This window comes from Pipistrellus hanaki, assembly GCF_964339955.1.
Source record: "Pipistrellus hanaki genome assembly, chromosome: 2".
Lineage (NCBI taxonomy): Eukaryota > Metazoa > Chordata > Mammalia > Chiroptera > Vespertilionidae > Pipistrellus > Pipistrellus hanaki.
In genome coordinates this window covers 146,543,103-146,560,550 of record NC_140504.1, presented here as the reverse complement: position 1 = coordinate 146,560,550, position 17,448 = coordinate 146,543,103, and the positions used below count along the sequence as shown (strand labels likewise).

At 45.1% G+C, this 17,448-nt stretch overlaps 1 protein-coding gene across 1 annotated transcript in view; it reads left to right on the top strand.

Annotated features, from left to right (window-relative positions):
- Positions 1 to 1,218: 1,218 nt before the first annotated feature.
- Positions 1,219 to 17,448, top strand: part of GIPC2 (GIPC PDZ domain containing family member 2) — a 70,502-nt gene continuing 54,272 nt past the window's right edge. Inside the window, exon 1 of the mRNA XM_084872189.1 lies at positions 1,219 to 1,553. Within this exon, the coding sequence (XP_084728315.1) occupies positions 1,314 to 1,553 (240 nt within the window). The 5' untranslated portion in view covers positions 1,219 to 1,313. The remainder of the gene's footprint in view (positions 1,554 to 17,448) is intronic.

Here is a 17,448-nt window from a genome sequence, read left to right as displayed (position 1 = left end):
TCCTTAAAAAATAGAGGTTCTTTTTTTTTTTTTTTAAATATCTTATTAATTATTATTATTATTTTTTTTAGAGAGGAAGGGAGAGGGATAGAGAGAAACATCGATGAGAGAGAAACATTGATTCAGCTGCCTCCTGCACACTCCCTACTGGGGATGTGCCCACAACCAAGCTACATGCCTTTAACCAGAATTGAACCTGGGACCCTTCAATCCTCAGGCCGAGGCTCTATCCACTAGCCAAAACACTAGCCAAACCGGTTAGGTAAAAAATAGAGATTTCTGAGTGAAGACAAATCAAGGTTCAAATAAAAAGAGATTTCTCTGAGTTTGGAGAAGGGGAGTGGGGTGGAGTTACAGACAAGGGGTGGGTTATTAAGGGAGTTTACACGATACTTTGAGTAGGGGCAGGGTCCACTACAGAAACCAAGAAGGGCGTAGGTGGAGCTATGGACTTGGAGAGAGTGCTGAACATTCGACAGAGAAAGCTGCCAGGAAGAAAAAAAAAAAAAAAAAAAAAAAAGATTACTGAGAGGCATTTTGAGGGTATTTGAATATGAATTTGATGTGGCACCAATCTCAAAACTCTCTCTTCCAATTCCGCCCTGCACGGGGCAGTAAGGCGCAGAGAAGGCAGCTGAAGGTGGACTTGAACCTTAAAATTCATATCCCCAACGGCTCAGACGTACAGCCACGAAGGCGCGTGTCCCAATCGCGTGAGTGCCTACCACACACATTTATGAAAGGGACCGAAAGGGCCAGTCTGTTTTTATTTTAAGACGTGTTGTTCTGTAGCTTCAGCATCCCAAAGCTTTTAAGGAAATCCTGCCATTTCTTTAAAAAGGGATTGGGGCCCTGAGCGGTTTGACTCAGTGGACAGTCAGCCTGCAGACTGAAGGGTCCCAGGTTCGATTCCTGTCAAGGGCACGTACCTTGGTGTTGCCGCACATCCTTAGTAGGGAGTGTGCAGGAGGCAGCTGATCCATGTTTCTAACTCTCTCTCCCTTCCTCTCTGTAAAAAATCAATAAAATATATTTAAAAAAGAGGGGGCGGAAGGGGTTGGGGAGAAACCTGGAGATGAGATTCCAGAATGGGTCTAACTTTTCCTCTCTCCAGATTGATGAGGGGATGACGGATGGCCTCTCCTCGGGGTGGGGAAAGGGGCGCTGCCCGCCGCCGCGGGGCGGAAGCACCTGTGCCATTGGCCCGGCGCCGCTCCTACCTGCGCGGAGCCCGGGGCCGGAGCGCAAAGTCCGCGGCGCCGGCCGGAGCAGGCGGCCGGCAGCACAGGTGGCCCCCGCCGCGGTCCGGCAAGATGCCCCTGGGGCTGCGGGTGAAGAGGAAAGCCAAGGCCAAGGACACCTGCGCGCTGGTGCAGGGCGAGCAGGCGGGCGCGGAGGGCGGCCAGGCCCCGGCACCCCCGCCCGCCCCGGCCAGGCTGGTCTTCTACACGCAGCTGGCGCACGGCAGCGCCACGGGCCGCGTGGAGAACTTCGCCAGCATCCGGGAGCTCTACGCCAAGATCGCCGGCGTGTTTGAGATCTCGCCCTCCGAGGTAAGGGCCGGGTGCCCGGGCGCAGCCCTCGCCCGCTCCCCGCCGCTCCCACCTGCGGCGCCGGCGGAAATTGGCCCGGTGCTGGGGCGCTGGGGCGCCTCCTCCGAGGCGGCGGGGAGCCCTGGGGAAGCGCCCGGGGGAAGGGAGAGAGTCTGGCCAGGAAGGGGAATGGTGAGTCCCAGGACCTGAGAAAGAGGCATTTCCCCTGCTCGGAGATCCCGGCTTTTGGGAAACCAGCGACCTTCCTTTCTTCCTTACACAAACCGGGCCCTGAGCGCCTTCCCAGACTTGAGTTCTAGCTGTGCGAATGAGCGCCTCCACTTTATCTGGACTTGACTCTCCTGCTTTCTCTTCAGGAGAGAGAGGGCCAGGCTGAGCATCTCCCAGGAGAGGGGAGAAGGAAGTGCCTTTCAGGGGGTACCAAGCTCAGGCCCCACTTTGACCCAATTTGCCCCTCATGCCACTAATACCAGAAACCCTTTGGTGGTATTTCCAATAAGCTTATTATCTACACTAGGGGTGTCGAACTCAATCAGAGAAGGGGCCAAATGGCTTACTGAACAGTCATAAACTGACAATGTCATAAACTGACAGCGGAGTGCAGTGATGACAGCGCGGTGCGGGCCACATTGCAAGGCCTGGCGGGCTGGATTTGGCCCGCGGGCCTTGTGTTTGACACATGTGATCTACACTAATAAAAGAAAAAGATGCAAATTGACCGTACCTTCGAGATGCCCACCAGCCAATCAGGAGTGAGTATGCAAATTAACCTAACAAAGATGGAAGATTAATTTGCAAATGCAGGTGCCTAGCTGCCAGGGGTGGGGTGGGATGCTTCCATCGTAGCCATGGCGATGACACAGGCATTTTGCACACACCCCCCCCTCAGCAGCATGGGAAGGCAGAAAGGCAGCTCCCGCAGGAACAAAGGCAGTGCCCACAGCCAGGGGAAGGAAGGCTCATTCTTGCATGAATCTTTGTGCATCGGGCCTCTAGTTTCCAATAAAGGAGGGCAACAGAGTTATACATTACTCCTGGGATTAGTTAACATTTTTAGAGGAAATCAGTTCTAAAATTTTACACTATATCCTTGAAAACGGACCGAAGTTTGCCTTAATTCCTAGTAGATGGACTGCCTGGTGCCAGGAGCTGGAGTTCGGTATCAGTGTGATTTCTAAAGCATTAGTTTATGTGAACAATTATGCAACCACGTCACTGATGCTTGCCCGAGGGAACTACACAGGTAGGTATGAGACGTTAGTCCAAGAAAGTGTTGGTCCACCTTTCAAGGAAAAGCACAAGATCTCGTGGCCCTGGACTCCCGAGAGCAGGGGCTGACTTAAAGAGGCACGGAGCGAGCGGCATTTGGAGATCTGTTCTTGAATGTTGTTTATCAGGTCTGTTCCAGCGAAATTGAGGTCAAGGCAAAATTCCAGGAGGAGATGAAAGAAAGCTTGAAGTGTAACCTTTTGTTCTTTCAGGGTTCCCAGGCTCTGGGGTAAATCACAAACCTATGTGAATTATTGATATTGATATAGCCTAGGATGTTTTCTTTGTAATAGGACGTTTCAGTTTAAAAGCACTTTCACTGGAATAACGTCCTTTGATCCTCTCTAGAAGCGGCTGGTGTCCGGTAGTTCCTCAGGTCCCTAAGGACAGGACTGGGGGACTGATAAGCCTGGCCGTGGAGGCAGGCTCTACCACTTATTGGCTGTGTGGCCTTGCACAGATGTACCGTCCTTCAGTTTCAGCCATCCATACAATCTACACAATAGAGATCAGAACATCTACCATGAAGGGTGATTATAAAGACTGAAGTTTACATATAAACTGCAGGGGTTCAGAACCAGTCACCCCAAGATGTGCCTCTGTGGTAGTTGAGGATTGTTTTGAGCTAAAGACAACCAAAACCCCTCTGCCTCAAGAGAAACTTTTGCCCTCCCTTAACTACCTATTATAGAAGAACTTGAATAGGGGCCTTGCTTATCGTATCAGGGGGTAACCCCTGGGTGAACTTCTAGTTACTGAATATCTGCTTCTATCCTTCTGCATTGACCTTCCTGCCCTCTGAAGCCCTAAGGTGATCCTTAGCTCAGGATATCACACGCTTCATTTCCCCTTTCTGTCTTTGAACCTCTCATGTACAGGGGGTAACCATATGTACCTATGTAATTAAACTTGGTTATTTTCTCTTGTGAATCTGCCTCCTGTCTCTTTGATTGAAAGGCCAGCTGAAAGAACCATGAAGGTAGAGGAAAGTTCCTTTCTCCCCCACAAAACCCATCAAATTGCATGGAATATGGTCAGTGCTTAACAAATTGTAACTAATCATATTAATGCCTAACAGTTAAATGAGAGGGCTGAAGCACAAAGTGATTGGGCCTTAGCCAAGGGCATGTAGCTAGCTGCTCCCCCCCCAAAAAACAAACAAACAAACAAACAACAAATACACACACACACACACACACAAAAAAAATCAAAACAAAACTGGGCTGTTACTTAAATTTGGATCTTAAGTGAAGTTGTTAGCATACTTTAACTGTACCCAGGGACTCCAGATTTAATAACTTTACATTAAGTCTTCCTCATCATAAGATGACATTATTTTGAGCTCAAGATTTTATTCAATCCACCTAATCCTTGAGAAGTATTATTCATATCCTTGCTTCACAAAGAAGAAACAGGTTTTGAGGCTCAAACATTTTTCAAAATTACACATGGTAAGTGGCAGAGCCTGAATTTAAACCCAGGTTTTTCTCTGACTCCAAATGCCATGAAGTAATATTGCTATATTGCTTTCCAAGTTTTCCATGGTGTCCCAGCCGTCACTTGACAGTCATGCTCCATGTTCAATATTTTCAGTTTTCAATGCACTGACTTGCAAGATAAAATTCCAAGATAATATAAACAAGGGGTTTTGATATGCTGTATCAAAGTTCATAAATTTTTATAACCTCAAATATATTAGTATGTTTATGCATATACCAAACATTAATGCATGTTTTCCATTTGGATTAAAAAGAGCTAAGTATATCCAGGATAAAGTATTGGCTACTATAATATAGTAGGTCATAAATATCACAATAAGTTTGAAACAGAAGTCATTTATTAAAGTAAAACGAATACCACTGAGATCCCATTGCCCATCCTATTCCCTCTGCAAGAGTTGTAAAGCTTTGAGATGTCAGCAGGGACAAAACAAAAATTTTCCCCCTTACTAGGTTGAATACATGGTTAACTCAGAAGTCCTACCTTTTCTCTAGCGAGGTGGCTATGGAGATATAAATAGTTCTGTATGAGGGGCTCTTTACTGAGGAAAACAGGGAAAAAGTGGCTGACCTGATGTCTGGTGAAGCTGATTCAGGCAAATTTACCGGGAGTCCATGATGGCTGGTATGTAAGTCTTCAGTGTGATGGTTCCATCCTCCCTGTAGCAGAGGATTCTTTTCATTTTGCAGTTGGGCTAAGTGAGCCTTTGAGCATTCTTGTCCAGAGTCAGGGACAGAGCCAAGATTCAAATCCAGGTTTTCTGATTCCAAGTCCCTTACATAGCAACTGTGAGATTCTTGGTCACTGTACTCAAATTCCAAATACAAACCAGCAAAGCTTCTTTTTTAAAAAAATTGTCTCTTCAATTAAAGCCTCAGGCTTATTGCCTCAAGAAGATGCTGTTGTGAAACTGACAACTGTGGTTTATCACCTATTCATGGTCCCTGAAGGAAGAAGCTAACAGAACCTATGACTCACTTGCAGGGTACAGTCTGTGATCATTACCTTGAAACAGATGGGCAGTTATGCAAAAATCCCTTATAGCTGAAATTGTTTTTGTGGTTTTTTTTCTCTAAAGGACTAAATGAGAAAGTAAACTAATCTTGTCTAAAAGAATAGTTAACTCATAACATTAATGCAGGGCAGTTTTGTTTTTTTTAAAGTTTAATATCATTTAAAAATATTCAGGTTATATAAGTGAGTTGATCATTAAATTCTTGAGCCACAGTCATAAAATTTATTGAAGGGGCATTTTGAATAATTGCCCACTGTAGTTATTTAGCAAGTAGTTTGTGCCATGACATGTTTTCTTAATTCTCTACTACGGAAAAGATTGTAGGAAAAAGATAATGAATTTGAAAGAGCTGTTTAAGAAATCAGTTTTGTAGTTAGATACTTTACATGTCCAGAAAGGGAAAACTCAAGTTTCTTTATATGTTTCAGAAATTATTTATTTCCTTTAACTTGGTCATATTAAATAGTTCATTGAATAAGTGGATCAAGCAAATATAGCCCCTTCTCAATACATAAAGGCAGTCAAATAAAGCAGTGTACTTGGGAAGCAGAAAAGGCAAGAATTGTGATTTTCATTTCAAACCCCATATTCAACATAAAAACATGCTGTTATATCTCTGAAAAATAAAATAGACCTTCTCTTGTCACCTGCTCCCATCCCTGATGCTATTATTCCATTTCTCTCTTAGAGCAAAATTTAAAATTTAAAATTTGCTATCTTCAATGAGATACATTCTGTATCTTCTCTCTCTGCTTGAAACTCCCCATTTTAACATAGAACAAAAATCCAAAATCCAATGATGGGCTACAGGCCCTGTTCCCTCTCTAACATCATTGTTCCTTCTGCTTCTGTTAGTTTCCTGGCTATTCCTTGAACTCTGGAGCTTAAGGGCCGCACCTGAACCTCTTCCTGCAATTGCTCTTCCTTGCAGTCTGCTCCAATATCACCTTCTCAGTGCAGCTGGCACTGATCATCCCATTTAAAATGACAACACCCCTATTCCCTTCGTCACTAATGTTCTTCCATGGACACTAACATCCTATGTATATTTATTTAACTTATCTGTTTTGTTTATTGCCTTCCCTCACCCTGTGAACTAGAATACAAGCTCCATAAAGGCAAGAATTTTTTTCTATTTTGTTTACTGATGTAGCCCCAAGGGCCTGGAACTGTGCCTGAAACATAGTTGGAGCTCAGGAAATATTTGTCGCATAAAAGAAGCCTCACAAATATCGTACTTAAAATCCTGTAGCTTTAACACAAAGCTCTAATACTGGTTACAACACCAGTATCTTATGCTGGTGTTAATATTTTAATATTGTGGTGTGAGGAAAGAGACCAGTCAGGGATGGGGGTTGGAGTAAGGAACATCACATGTATCTTGAAGGGGAAGGAGCAGTAGGAGGGTGAAGAATGGAGACTGGGAAGCTTAAGTAAGAGGCATTTGTGTGGAATGCATCTCTACAAATTCCAGAAATTATGAATTTGGAGGCTCCGTTTGCAAGCAAAATTGCTTCCCAGATGAACTACAGTGTCTGGGGAGCTGCCTGGTGAAGCTTCCCAGAAACCGCTTCCTTTTCTCAGCTCACTGGCACTGAGCTCTCGTGAAAGCCAATCTTCTGTATTTATGTGGCGCTTCTGGAGAACATGAACTGCTCTGCGGACTTTATCATTTCCCAAAAGGCAGATCATTGGCAAGGGAAACCGTGGCTTTCTGCTTCATAAATAGGAATTCTGGGAAGAACAGAGGAAAGGGGGGTCACGGGCTTGCATATTGGCCTCCAGGGAAAAACAAATAACAAAAACACACCAAAAGTGAAGGAACTGGGAATTCAGTGTGAATTTTTCTATTGAGCTGTGAGAACAATGAAGCCCAACATGCCGAGTAGAAAGAGTGCGAGAGGGAGAAAAGCAGCCCCTGATGTCGGGGAGCTGGTCTTGCACATCTCCTGTTTGACATAAATGGTTTCACAGAACACTGCCCTCTGATAAGCCCACTCTGACTCTGATGGATCAAGACAAAAATAAGAATACTCTGCAATCATGTTTAAACAGAGATAGGAACATGAGCGTTGTCCAGACCACAAAAATGACCAGGTGACCCCATTGCACTCATTTCCTGACAGTACCTTACCCAGAGCAAACCCACCTGTCGTTGGACCTGGCCCCAAATCGCCTAACACAAGCCCAAGTCCTTTCCAACACCCTCTTCCTAAGCGCCCCTCCCCTCCTAATTCCCCTTGGTGTGCTGTCTCCCTTGTTGTAAGTCTCAAGAAAACTAGGGGTGAGAATTCCTGATGGTCCTTGGCTGGGTGGCATTGACAGTTGTCATTGCTGGATTAAGATGGTTTCTAAAGAGGCATCTGAATATGGTTTCCATGACCCCACCCATCCTCTATTTTAATATTTTGATGCTCTGATCATATGTATCTCAAAAAAAAAAAAAAATCTTCAGGGCTCTCAAGTACTTATAATACCATGAATTGGGTAGATCACATACAACAAAAAGTATTGCTCATGATACCAGCATGGTCACCTGGTGAGGGCCCACTTTCTGGTCCATAAGCAGTGCCTTCTTGTTATGTTCTCACATAGTGGGAGGGGCTGGTCTCTCTGATAAAGCTCTAACACTTTTCATGAGGGCTGTACCCTCATGACTTAGAAACTGCCTAAGACCCTACCTATTATCCCCTTTGGGGGTTAGGATTTTGATATTTTGGAAAAAAAATTTTTTTGGACATATACAAACATTCAGACCATAGCATTTACAAATAACCCCCTCCAGCCAAACAATGTCTCCTATTCCTGACTGGAGGGAGGGGTTCACTCAGCCCAGCCTGCATCCTCTCCAACCAGGGACCCCTTCAGGGATTCTGACTGCTGGTTTAGGGATCTGGCCTAAACCAGCAGTCGGACATCCCTCTCACAATCTGGGACTTATGGCTCCTAACTGCTCACCTGCCTGTCTGCCTGATTGCCCCTAACCTCTCTGCCTGCCTGATCGCCCCTAACTGCCCTCCCCTGCTGGCCTGATCTTGCCCCTAACTGCTCTCCCCTGCCAGCCTGATCATCTCTAACTGCCTCTGCCTTCCTGATCTCCCCTAACTGACCTCCCCTGCTGGCCTGATTTCACCCCTAACTGCCCTCCCCTGCCAGCCAATTTGGTTCTAATTGGTCAGTTTCTATGCCAGTCAGTGTCAAAAGCTCTGCCTCCTAGGCAGCCATTGGCTCATCATAATTCATCCAGATTTGGCTTTGATTGGTCGGTTTGTATGCCAATCAGCCTCTCCAGGCCTATCTCTGGGTCTTATCAGAGAGGCGGGGCTGATCAGCAGCCCCAGCAGCAGCCCAGAGAGAAATAGAGGCAGGGCTGCTGGTGAAGCCCCCAGAGAAAGAGAGAGGCAATGGCTGATCAACAGCTGCCATAGAGGCTGGAGATCAGAGCCTGCCTCTCTCTTTGGGCCTCTCTCTGCGCTAATCCACAGACCCCTTGGCAGTCAGTGCTGGCAACCCAGCACTGACTGCAGGACTAACTTACAGTGTTCTGTTGAGCTTCCGTTTGGTCATTACAGACTCTGGGTTTTTATGTATTAGGATTATTCAATAGGCAACAAGAATAACTCAAATGTTTTTCAGAAAAGAAATGACTTGTGTTGTATAGAGTAGAAACATAATCAACCATTTATTCACCGTGTCTTCTTTATAAATGTTTGGTTTAAGTTGGATACAATGGTATTTTCTGGAATTGCATAGTGTCATCTGAGACATTCTAAATATATTACAATCATTACATATGCTTATTCTCCCTCATGAGTATCAGCCTCATTTTTGTATGAAAAACTCAAGCAACAAACCCAAAAAAGCAAAACAAACCCAAACATGACTCATTTTGAGAACTGGGATGGTAATCTAAGCAATTGCCTTATAAAACCTCATTGCTAAAAGGAAGATAAGAAATGGATAAACCTGGTCAGTATGGCTCAGTGGTTGAGTGTTGACCCAAACCAGGAGGCCATGGTTTGATTCCTGGTCAGGGCTCATGCCCAGTTTTTAGGCTTGATCTCCAGTAGGAGCATGCAAGAGGCAGCCGATCAATGATTTTCTCTTATCATTGATGTTTCTATCATTCTCTTTACCTTCTTCTCTGAAATCAATAAAAATACATTATAAAGAATTGAATAAGACTGTTATTTTTTGTGCCGGATATTTCAAGTTTCAGTGTGGACACAATTCTAGAAAATGTCCAAGTGGGTAGATGCCGACCACTCCCAAAGCCCCTGTTACCTCGTAAGCCTAGGGCTGCCCCCTTCCCTCACTGGCTCCTGGCACTCCAGAGGGCATGGAAGGCTCTTATAGATTGCAAGAGATGGGAACACTTAAGTGACCTTGGGCAATTGTATGTATATGCCTGATTGTTTATATTACTAGGTTACAGGGAAGTAAGGAAGCTTGGGCAGTCAGGTGCCATGGACATCTAGAACATAATTCATGCTGTCCAGGTGAAAACAGTAGCTCTAGGCTCTGGAGAATCAAGAGCACATCAAGGTGACCTTCACCTTCCATCCTGGCCTCTCTCTCTCTCCCTGCTTCTTACTCTGTTCTTGACTGATTCTCTCATCCTTTTGACTTTGCACATTTAAGGCTCTTATTGCATCATCCTTCTGCTTCTCTTGTTTCTTTGCCTCTCTACACTTTTTTTTTGTGCCTCACTCTGTGTCAAATTCAAACTCCCTAGGAGAGAGTCTCTGTGTTGGTGAGTTAGGGGACAGTGCAGGTGGGGCAGGACTCTTGGGCCTCTGGGTCAGGGCCTCATCTCTGGTCTAGTGTGCAGGGTCATGTGGTACAAAGACAGGTAAATAGTGGTTAAAGGGGTCCTGTTGGAGAGGATCTTGGGCATGATCATGAGCAAGATTTCTTGAATTAGGGGTTTGGCAGGTATCTTCCATGTCCTATCCAGAACATGAAACTTTTTTCAGTTCCCTATGACTTTTATGCATTGTTCTTCCCTTTATCTGGAAAATTTTCTTCTACTCTTTCCCTGTTAATTCTATTTGAAAGATAATCTGAGGCATATAAATAACTTTGAGCAAAAATTGATTAGAATTTGGGCAGCATCGAACCACAAGTGGTTAGGAACACTCCATAGACAGAAGCTAGGGGCCAGGATTTTATAGAGAAGACTAGTGACCTGGTGCACAAAATTAGTGCACATTAAAAGGGGATTAATTAGAGGAAATAATTTAATATTGCTATTTGCCCTTTCTCTATAATAGAAGTGTCAGAGATGAAAGAAAATTAGTAAAATGTATATGAAAACCTTCCTTCTATCAGAGTCTGGGGCTCACCATGGGACCCAGAGTCAAGTTCCTGCCCACCCACATGTGCCTCAAAATCACATGAGACCCAGACCTGGCTGCCCTTCCCGCATTGGGCTAGATCCAGACCCGGCCAGTCCCACTCTTGTCAAGCCCTGCTGGGCAGGGGGCGTAGCCTCAGGTCCCCTGGCTCCGTGCCAGGACAGGGGGCATGTCTTGAGGTCCTCCATCAAACCCCGCCAGGTGGGAGACATGGCCTGAGGTCCCCTGTCAAGCCCCACCAGGCAGGGGAGGCACAACCTCAGGTCCCTCAGCCCAGCTTGGGGGGTGGGGGGGAGAAGGGAGGGGAAGGGGAGCATGCGTGCAGCCTCAGGTTGCCTGGTCAAGTCCCATTGGGTGGGGGTATGGCCTGAGTTCCCCCAACCCAGCACTGGGGGTGCACCTTGAGGCCCCTCATCAAGCCCCACTGGGTGGGGGCCTGAGGTCCCCTGTCAAGCCCAGCAAGGCAGGGGGTGTGATCTGAGGTCCCCCAGCCTGGTGCCAGGGTGAGGGTTGCGGCCTGAAGACCCCTGTCAAGCCCCATCTGGTGGGGGGCGCAGCCTAAGGTCCCCTGGCCTGGTGCTAGGGCGGGGGGAGCAGCCTGAGGTCCTCTAGCCCAGCACCAGGATGGGAAGTGCACCTTGAGGTCCCCCGTCAAACCCCACCAGGCGGGGTGCTTGGCCTCAGGTCCCCTGGCCTGGCACTGGAGTGGGGGGTGCGGCCTGAGGTCCCTCAGCCTGATGCCAGGGTGGGAGGCGTGGCCTGAGGTCCCCTGTCAAGCCCCATGGGGGTGGAGGAGGGCTAGCCTCAGATCCCTGCTTATTGTTCATTAAGGCTCCTTATGGGAATTTGGCCTCAGCTGTGGGTGCAGCCATCTTTGTGATGGAGTGATGGTCAATTAGCATATTTCCTCTTTATTATATAGGATGTGGACTCAAAGCAAGGACATTATTTGACTGGCCATAGCTTAAGCAGTCGAATTGTTTGGGAAAGCCTCGTTGGCTACTTGCCCTTAGATTTTGATTTCTTAACCTTGGGGCATTTATACCAGTAGGTTTAGGTTTTGGTTTGCTTCTGCAGGCTGCTGAAAGAAATTACTCTGTGAAGCAGAGGTCCACAATGGAGCTATATCCGAAACGATGTTAAAACCAATTTTTACGTTAATTGAAAAAATAATCTCTGCACATAGTAAAAATGAAAAGCAAGTGGGTCACCCACTACCATGGTTCCCCAGTTCTCTTCTCCAGAAACCTTTGCTGTGGCACCTTCTGGACCACCCTTCCAGAAAATACTCTATGAATGTGTAAGTAGGTATGTATGTGTAAAGGAACATGCATATCTCTGTGAGTATAACTCCCGCCTTCCCCTCACTTTTCTTTTAACCCAATTCGGAGAACACTGTATTCACATTCTGCACAGTCGTTAGTAGCAGAAGCAAAGGAGTGAGCCTAAGAAAGAGAAAACCTGGGAATGGCAGAGTCACGGGGGTCTTTGTGGCGTCTCAGAGAGTCACCAGTGTGTGTGTCTTTAATGGCAATGAGTTAGTTTTTAAGTCTTGAAAAGGTTTTCTGTGCTCTTTGCTTCTTGGACAGGCCCCCGTCACCTGAGGTAAACAAAGGTGTTCCTTGATATACTTAGATTGATGCCACTGATTAACGAAACCCTTTGGGCTAGATACAGCAAGGGAGACAAAGAGAAGAGGAAGCCCACCCAGGCCTGTCACGGATGCTCCGGATTGGGATCTAAAACCGCCTGGCCTTTCTCAGTTATCTTGGGAACTAGCCCTGCTGCTTGGGCGTGGTGAGATTTCTGAGGCTTTGGTGCTTGAAATGTGTGGTGCGCAGTTGGAGCTTGGGCGTGACTAATACCAAGGAAGTCCCGGGGCTTCTATGGATCAGTGAAAGGCAGGAAGGGACCTTTGACCCGGTCCATGATAGAATATTTGTTTTTTTTTTTTTAGAAACTTATCTGACCCACGATAAGTGGCAGCTGAGAGGCTCAAGAATCCGAGCATTTAGAAAGTATATTTGCTTTGTATAAACATCTCCCTGGAGATAATCAAATCACATGCCTGAGAACAGTTCTGGCTTTTTTTTTTTTTTTTTTTTTTTTTTTTTTTTTTTTAAATGGCTAATACCCAGGACCTACATCTCAGTCTGTGAAAGTCACAGGTTCTTAAGTTACCGTGTTAACTGTAAGGGGCTTAAAGGGACACAATGTGACAAGGTTGAGAAAGGGGTAATTGTGTCCCATTCTTAGAAGAATTTACATACGTGTTTATGGCATCCATGGAGCAGTGGTTATGTGATTGGTATGAACTCGATGTTGTCCCTGACCCAGGGCCAGAAACCAGTGTAACCACCTGAGCCTTCCCACTAAAAGCGTAAAACCAACAGGAGGTCTTTCTGCTGGTTCTGGGTGTGGGCTGGTTGTGATTCCTGTCCCTCCCTTTCTCCTCCTATATCTTTTACACTTTCCCCATCCTTTCTTAACTTTCTGGAAGATGATTGGGGGAAGAGAAGTGTATCTTGAGCATTGAAGAGAAATAAATTATTGTTGAATACCTACCATCATGACCGTAACCTGTGTGATCTTGTCTGAAAGAGCAATTCTTACCAGAACCCCCATCACTGATTGCAGTCTATAGAGGAGGCAGCTGGATCTCAGAACAAAAGGAAATTACTCAAGTCACAAAGTCCAAAGAGACGACTTTGATCTTAGGTTTATCTGACTCCAAAGCCTGTGTTCTTTTCTTTACTTAAGTGGTTCTTAACCTCACTGGACTAAAAGTTTTCCTTTAATAAATATTTTAAAAATGTTTTTATTGATTTTAGAGAGCAAGGAAAGGAGAGGGAGAGAGAGAAACATTAAGGATCGGTTGCCTACTGCATACCCCTTGCTGGGGATCAAGCCCACAACCCGGGCCCATAACCGGGGCATTTGCCCTGAACATGAATGGAACTGCCAACTTCTCCATGCATGAGATGATGCTCAACCAACTGAGCCACACTTGCCATGGCATCAAATATTTTATGGCACCACTTTTACTATCAAGAAATAAAGTTTTAAATAATATTACTTACCTATATACATGATTTAAAAAAATTAATGTATGTCTTACCTCTAATGTTAGAAATAAATATGGATTTCAATATGCAAATACTTGGAAAAATCTATTTAGAAGACATAATGTAGCAGTCAGGTGCTTATACCTAACTTCTAGTGAATAAGTTTGGATTTAAGCAGAGTAAGAGCTTCTGTGCTACCCTGGGAGGGTACTATTGGATCTGTTCTCGGTTCCCACGCAACTTACAGGGAAACCAGCTGGGGTGAGGGGCCCTGGTCATCCTGGTCATTCCACCATTTCGGTTGCTAGGCTTTTATTATATAGGATACATTTATTTTCTTTTCCCAATATGACTCTCTAGTAGTAGGACATTTGAAAATCATGAGTAATGCCCGACAGTTCTTCACTGAGTGGGACATCTGAGTTCATATAGTCTTCTTATATGAACTTGTCTCTCCCAAATGCCAGTGGTGTCACACAATCATCATAACAAGAAAAAAGCCACCACAGAATTTCCACATTTCATTAGAGGCCAGTATCACCCTGCCCCTAGCAATATTGCTTTATACTTGGTTGCCTGGGTTAAGTCCTTGCTCTACATGTGTCAAACACAAGGCCCGCGGGCCAAATCCAGCCCGCCAGGCCTTGCAATGTGGCCCGCACCGTGCTGTCATCACTGCACTCCGCTGTCAGTTTATGACATTGTCAGTTTATGACTGTTCAGTAAACCATTCGGCCCGCGATTTAGGCTGGATTTTAGATTTTGGCCCCTTCTCTGATTGAGTTCGACACCCCTACTCTACACTGTGAAGTTAGGAGGTAAGGGGAAAAAAGTGGGAAAGCAAGAGAAAGGTTTGGAAACATGTAGAAAGACCTCTTATTGGTTTTATAGTTTTGCTTTAGCATCAGTATTCTAGGATTATAATTATACAGAGTGGAACATGTGGTTGGTTTGTTAAATTTGTGATGTTTCAAAATTTGTGACAATTTTACAGGTTTACTGGGTCCTGTGATAGATAAGAGAGTCAGGGCGGTATATGGAGAAGCTTTGAGGTCAGTCCAGTGGGGAGGTGGGTTTTAGGATAGGGTGGCATGCTCTGGGTTTGATCCTGGAGGTGTCACCATATTGCCTCAATTTCTGACTGGGAAAATATAAAAATAATATATTATAGGATTGTTGTGAGAATCGAATGAAGTTGCATGTTAGATATCTAGAACAATGGTTCCATAAATGTTACTTCTCTTTCCTTCTTTTCCTAAAAAAATGTCGTTTTTTTGGGGTCAATTTATATATATTTGCATTTTTGGGGTCAATTTATATATATTTGCACTTTTTTCTTATAATTTTTCTCTTCTAGCTCTCTATAATTTTCATTCTCCTACCCTTTGCCTAGCCCCAGGAAATAAAGAAAACAAATTTAAAACTATATCTCTATATATGATCCTTAAACTAAGTTTTCTCAGTGTGGAGTTCTATTTTATAGTAACACTTCTGGACTCTTCTGATGAGGCTTTTTCAGGACACTGTAGGACAAACCTAATAAACCATTTCCATCAACAAAGTGGAAGATCCCAATTAAACTTGAGAAATAAGTATTCCACTTTAGTCAGAATTGTCTTGCATTGCATTTGTCAGTGCTTATTTCTCCTGATCCAAAAATAACTCTTTAGTAAAACCTATATTTCTTTTAGAAAAAAACACATATTTTTATTGATTTCAGAGAGGAAGGGAAAAGGAAAGAGAGAGAGAGAGAGAGAGAGAGAGAGAGAGAGAGAGAGAGAGAGAGAGAAAGAGACATCAATGATGAGAGAGAATCATCAATCAGCTGCCTCCTGCACACACACGTTTCACCCCTCCTTACCCCCACTGGAGACTGAGCCCACCACATGGGCCTGTTCTCTTCCCGGGAATCGAACCATGACCTCCTGGTTCATAGGTCAAGCCATCCCAATCAGGCCCCCTATTCCTTTGTATCCAATTTCTATAGAAAATTGCTGAGACATGCTTTATCTCAGCACTTAATTCTATTATTTGACTCTCTTTTCCCCACTGAACATTTAGAGCTCATTTTCAATTCTCCCCACACTTATTAAGTCTCCTAGAATCTTAATTGTGTTCAAGTCACAGATACTGATTTTTCACTTTTGGGGAAGATTACTTAGATGCTAAGGGACAGAAAAACTCCACCATTCCTTTTTCTCAACATCCAAATCCTGTGTTTTTATTTTAAAATCTCGTGCTGTCTTAATCTTACCACTCTGAAATGGGGACATGTCTATTTGATCAGACAGGATGCATTCAAAATAGGTGGCCGAATAATTTACATTCCAAACCCAGACCCTTCAGAGAGTGAAAGGGGTAACTCACTGGGACCTGTGCCATCCTCAGGATAACCAAATTGCCCACTAAAAAAGGAGGAAGGAGAAACATGTGAGAAGGCTTATCATCCATTTGTTAATTAAGTGCCAACAATACACAAGCCCAGTTTCCTGGGCAGTCAGGACGGTTTTGAACTGTAGGCATGTAGGGATGAGGTGGGGAGAGGAGAGTGCGATCATAAAAATAGAAGCAGGTAGTGAGGGCGCAGTGTCAGCACCGAGCCCGGAGCCAGGGGACTCTGGTACTCCTTGTCCTGGCTCTGGCCTGGTGACACATTCCTGGGAGGTGGGATGGAGTCCTGGGGGAGCCTGCCAGCTTCTTCGGGAAGCCTCCTGACACTGCTGGGTCCCCCTCCCCTCTCCTCTGCCTGCGGGTCCCAGGAGTCTCACAGGTTGGCACGGCGGGAATGTTGGCACGCAGAGGGTGGGAAGAAGTGGCTCAGGGTGGGGAGCGGGAGCCAGTAGGAACTCCAAGCAAAGGTGACAGTGTTCCACCGGGGCTGTGCCTGGGTGTCTCCGATTCTGTGACAGAATTCTATTTTCGGTAGCAGCTCTCCACCTCTTCCAGGCCTCATTCTTGGGAGCTCTCTATCCCTGGGGTGGCAGATAGCTCAAAATGGGATGACCCTGAGCCTAGGAGAATCTTCACACCCACTCTCCAGATTTAGGGCTAAACTCACTGTGTCACACCGGCCCTGCCCATTGGCATATTTTTTTTTTTAACGATTCTCAAATTTTCCAATGCACAATTTAAGGGTGTATGGTAGCCAGTGAGCTAGCCTCCACCTCCTTCCTTCAACTCTGTGTCACCTCTCACCTAGGGAACCCTGTCGTACATTTTCCCTCGTCACCCCTCACCCTGTCACTCTACAGTACATGTTCTTTCAGGTGTCCTAGTTTTAGAAGAAAAAAATCAATTTCAGTCTTTCTCTCTCAAGATGTTTATAGTTTCACACATGGCCCAGTTTTTCCCCCCATTAAGTGCTCCTCTCTATTGTCAGAAATGTTGTTCTAGGAAATAGTAAGAAATAGACTACTCTCCCCCGTCACTCCATCTTGACACCTGCGCGGCTCGCCATGCTTGCCTTTTCAGTGTTCCATGATTTATTTGGGCGGTTGTAAAATATCACGTGCTTTGTAGACATTTCACTGTAAGGCTAAGTCCGCTTCCTGGGCTCATTCGAAAACAGTGCCGAGAATTCTGTCACACTTTAAAATTGTGTTTAAGGGCCCTTGGGGACCCAATGGCCATGTTAAAATAAATTATACTTGTGTATTTATTTGGTAAAATTATACTTGTGTATTTATTTG